This window comes from Polyodon spathula, chromosome 1 (genome assembly GCF_017654505.1).
Source record: "Polyodon spathula isolate WHYD16114869_AA chromosome 1, ASM1765450v1, whole genome shotgun sequence".
Classification (NCBI taxonomy): Eukaryota; Metazoa; Chordata; class Actinopteri; order Acipenseriformes; family Polyodontidae; genus Polyodon; species Polyodon spathula.
Window position 1 is genome coordinate 8,174,025 of NC_054534.1, and position 4,766 is coordinate 8,178,790.

At 37.2% G+C, this 4,766-nt stretch overlaps 1 protein-coding gene across 1 annotated transcript; it reads left to right on the forward strand.

The window, feature by feature from the left end:
• Nucleotides 1-73: 73 nt before the first annotated feature.
• LOC121313479 (ribosome biogenesis protein NSA2 homolog) lies at nt 74-4,667 on the forward strand. The gene is made up of 6 exons (XM_041246086.1): nt 74-184; nt 2,223-2,410; nt 2,762-2,912; nt 3,229-3,408; nt 3,648-3,840; nt 4,320-4,667. The coding sequence occupies exons 1-6, from the start codon at nt 182-184 to the stop codon at nt 4,385-4,387; spliced, it is 783 nt and encodes a 260-aa protein (XP_041102020.1). The 5' UTR covers nt 74-181; the 3' UTR covers nt 4,388-4,667.
• The last annotated feature ends 99 nt before the right edge of the window (nt 4,668-4,766 follow it).

Genomic DNA, 4,766 nt, shown 5'->3' on the forward strand with positions numbered 1-4,766 from the left:
TCCGGTTTCTTGGCTTCCAGTCGGAACTGTTTGGCGGGTGCTCTTTCCTTCAAGTCGGGTTAAGGGGAGAGTAGCATCAAGATAGAAGAGACCCGAAAATAACATCTGTAAAAAGAAAGACCCCCCCCCCCCCTTCCTAGCAACCGTTTATACCTGGAACCGGTCAGTAACAGCACCCAGCATGGTAAGCCAGAGTCGATGAAATCTATTCCGAAAGACCTTTCGAACAGAGGAATGCTTTTAAAAACAGAGCACGTGTCTCCGTGGAGACTGCTGGGACGCACGGTGTGGCGCACAGGTCAGGTGTTGACATGTTATTTATTTTGTAGGTATGCAGAGGGATATTCATTTTTTAAAATATCCTATCTACAATTTAATATACATACAGCAATATTAATCACGAGAATGCATACCGATACAAACGTGTGTACGTGGCTGTGCAATGTTTGGAATTCAGCATTTTAATCGGCCACTATTTCATATATAATTCGTAGCATAATGAAAACAATTATTGATTGATTTTGTTGTCGTTGGTGTTCTCCGTTTTTTTCATGACTGTGTATTGCGGTACTGTCTGTATGTTGAAAAAATAAACTGGTGAACGTATTCTTTTATCCATCACACTGATGATGGGACCGCTTCTACCCTTCCTTAAGTTTGTAGTGCCCCGTCGCTATGTTAAACATAGTTTTTACATAGCCGTATTGCAAGACGATGCCAAATTGTAGTTTGTTTAAAGAGATGCACTGTTACTTAACTCCCTACTGCAAACAGCAAAGTACACTATGTAACACAATTTTTATTCCTGGGTAGTAAGTGTTATTTCCTAATTGCTTATGCCTCAAAAGTATAGAAAATGGCTATTATTCCCCACAAACTTTGCTTTTGTGACCAGGACAGTGATATTTCAAAATATCACTATTTCCAGTATATCACGATTTAGAAGCGAGTAGTTTTTCGAGATTTACAATTAAACTGTAAATACAGTATAATTGTAAATCTCGAAAAACTACTCGCTTCTAAATCTTTTGTAGTCATCTTTGTATTACTTTAGTATAAATACATGTTAATTTGGATTCATATGTTGTTTTTTTCTGACATTATGTGAACGAAAAGGCACACATTTGCCCGTTTTCCCATTGGAAATAGTGATATTTTGAAATATCACTGTCCTGGTCACAAAAGCAAAGTTCCTGTGGGGAATACTAGCCATGTTCTATACTTTTGATGCATAAGCAATTAGGAAATAACACTTACTACCCAGGAACAAAGTTCACAGTGGTATTAAACTTAAGCCGTAAGGCTACTTTGTAAGTTTTTTGGAGCATTTTAACTGGCATCATCTACCCGTCAGTTTGAATTCTCTATTTAACTATGTTGTTATAACTTAATCTAATTTTATTAACCGCAAAAGTTGTCAATTACATGAATACAGCTCGTGTTGTGATTTTTTTCAAAGAAATGTATTTGGTAGTTAATGGGTTAATGCACAGATTCACGAAACTCATTTCAGCCGACTGCAAATACAGCCTTCAATAGCTGAGCCAATCACTTGTCAGTATTTGAGTCGCAGCAACGGAAGTATATTAGGGAATGTAAACAAACTATATGCTGTTAAAGTTCTGCTTTCTGATTAGTTAATGCAAACCGTGGAGGAATCTAGGAAAGAATTATGCAACTATACTATTAGACTTCAAAATGTATTGTCTGTATGCAACATTGCATATTTTCTGTATGAAAAAGTTACATTAAAAGTTACCATAAATGGTTCCTAGTAGCTAATTTCTCATAGTATTTGTAGTCATCATAGTATGAGATTTGTTTAGTTGCTTCTTGGAGTGAAATACCTTATTTCTCAATGTTAGTCAGTTTGTTTGAGATAAAGCAAATTGATTCTTACTTAAGATAACCATTTAAGGGCCACTACAAATAGTACTGTAGTTTAACGTGTAATAGCGACAAAAATGGGTGTCACAATTGTGCCCTGATCCTTTTTTTGAAACGTATCCCTATTTGAAACATGTCGCTTTGTGTAGAAAATATATATTTTCTCACTTGGCTGTTTTTGTAAAAATATGGTCTTGTGATTATTTTTTGTGTTGTGATTTATGTTTTAAAATGTTAAAATATAGATACTACCATGACTCAAGATAGAGGAGAGTTTTTAGTGGGTATACCCAGTAAATATGTTTCTCACCATGTTGTGAATGTTCCTCTTGCAGCCACAGAACGAACACATTGAGTTACACCGCAAGCGGCACGGTTATCGCCTGGACTACCATGAGAAGAAGAGGAAGAAGGAGAGCCGTGAGGCTCACGAGCGCTCGCACAAAGCCAGGAAGATGATCGGTCTGAAGGCCAAGCTGTACCATAAACAGCGCCATTCCGAAAAGATCCAGATGAAGAAGACGTAAGTACGGTAGATTCACTTCACAGCAATAACAGTGGAGTGCTTTTAGTTCTTTCCACATTTTTTTTTGTTTTGTTTTGTTATTGTGCTTCTGGGGAAAAAAATCGAATTGAACAGACTGAACTGATGAAGCTCTATTTCTGATACCTCCTGGATACATGTATGCTGATGGCGTCTATTGAGAAGTAACTGCAGAACATAATTCCTGTTTAAACTGATTTAAATCTCCTTTAATGTGTTTCTTCGTCACCTTATTCAGGTTAAGATGCTGGTGCAGTTTAAGAATGTGTTCATCTGTTGTTGGTTTGTGAGTGCTCCAGTTTGCTTAACACCCCCTGTTCATTTCTGCAGCATCAAGATGCATGAACAGAGAAACACCAAGCAGAAGAAAGATGAGAAGACCCCTGAGGGAGCAGTGCCAGCGTACCTGCTGGACAGAGAGGGCCAGTCCCGTGCCAAGGTCCTCTCCAACATGATCAAACAGAAGAGGAAAGAAAAGGCTGTAAGTTAAAAGCTAGAAACTTGCTAAATAAATGTGACATTCTTTTTTGTTTTCTGGTAACAGCCACAGGTTCAAAATATTTTGAGGAATTCTGTATTATTTTTGCAAGCTCTATTTATTGACCTAATTTCAAAATAACCCCCATTTAGCACCAACATGACCCCCTTCCCCATACCACCTATCTTATGTAATTTACCAGATACAGCAGCCGTAAATGTGATGTTTTTTTATATAGATAGCTATAGACCTGTTCTGCATTTGTATGCATGATATATAAATATATACTATGCATTAATGTAACTGTTTCTGTCCTAAGGGTAAATGGGAAGTCCCCCTGCCTAAAGTTCGCGCTCAGGGTGAGACTGAGGTCTTGAAGGTAATCCGCACAGGGAAGAGACAGAAGAAAGCCTGGAAGAGAATGGTCACCAAAGTCTGCTTTGTGGGCGAAGGATTCACTCGCAAGCCTCCCAAATACGAAAGGTTCATCAGACCTATGGTAAGGGGCACAACAGTTCATGGTTTGTGATAAATCAATCTTAAAATGACAAAGACTGAAACAAAAAAAAAATACCTGTCATTAGAATAAGATCTTAAGAAAGTCCCTTGCGTTTTTGTTATAGAATATTTGCATTTATTTAGACTTTATTTTCACATTTATTTGGGTGAAACCCATTTATCTTTGCCGTAACCCTGAGAGCAAGGATAAACCACTCATTCTCTCTGCTTTACTTCTAGGGTTTACGTTTCAAGAAGGCACACGTCACACATCCAGAACTGAAAGCCACATTCTGCCTGCCAATTCTAGGGGTGAAGAAGAACCCCTCCTCCCCTCTGTACACAACCCTGGGTGTAATAACCAAAGGAACAGTCATTGAGGTCAACGTCAGCGAACTGGGCCTGGTCACTCAGGGAGGCAAAGTGATTTGGGGTAAGTGCTGAGTTTGTGCTTTGAAATTGGTATGTTGATTTTTGTTAGGATGTTTTGAAATTGGTATAGTTTCTTTTTCTAATGATTTATTTGAGTGTATAAAGCCAGCTGTCCTCGTGTGACCCCCTTTACTAATTCAGTTTTCAGTATTACACTTTGTTTCATGTGCAAGTCACGGGAGATTACAGGGGAGCACTGTATGTTTATTCATTACAAAGCTAGTAATGCTGAAATGACACTTAAATGGCATTTTTATGAGGAGTATAGCTATTTTTTGTTATTACAGAACTGTTTCACACAAATGTAATCTTCTGAATATGGATAATACATTTTTTTTTTCTATAAATGTCTGATTTGAATCAGCATCCATGTCATGTCAACCCCGATTATTTTATTAAAATAAATAATTATTGTCTCCAGTAGTTTTGTAAAAAAAAAAAAAAAAAAAAAAATAAAAATGCTTTTTTTTATCATTTTAGGTAAATATGCCCAAGTTACAAATAACCCTGAAAATGATGGATGCATTAATGCAGTTTTGCTTGTATAAGAACACTCTGCCTTTTAAGAACTGTGCCACATGTGCAGGGATCAGGACTTGAAATAAATAACCCAACAAAGTTTCTGGACTGTCGGAATGGGTTTTTTGTGTGAAGACGATTGACATCATCCCTTTGGGAAGCAGTGACTGGGACATCCCATACAACGGGTCTGAATCACTGTCATATTGCGTAACTGTTTCAGTGATCTCAATCACTATCATATTGGTGACCGTTTCACAGTGATTTGTACTGTGTTCATAGCAACATAATAAAATATAACACTGTTCACATATTGTTTACTTTGCATTGATACTCTGATTAATTCTTGGACTAACTTTTAATGTATTCATATTTTAGACTAGTTTACAGTTTACATTGGGCTACAAC

What these genes read in the sequence shown, in the direction of transcription:
- LOC121313479 (XM_041246086.1), top strand. An exon ending in AGAAGAGGAAAGAAAAGGCT is followed by an intron (nt 2,913 to 3,228) that starts GTAAGTTAAAAG and finishes TTCTGTCCTAAG; the next exon opens with GGTAAATGGGAAGTCCCCCT. An exon ending in GGGAGGCAAAGTGATTTGGG is followed by an intron (nt 3,841 to 4,319) that starts GTAAGTGCTGAG and finishes TTATCATTTTAG; the next exon opens with GTAAATATGCCCAAGTTACA.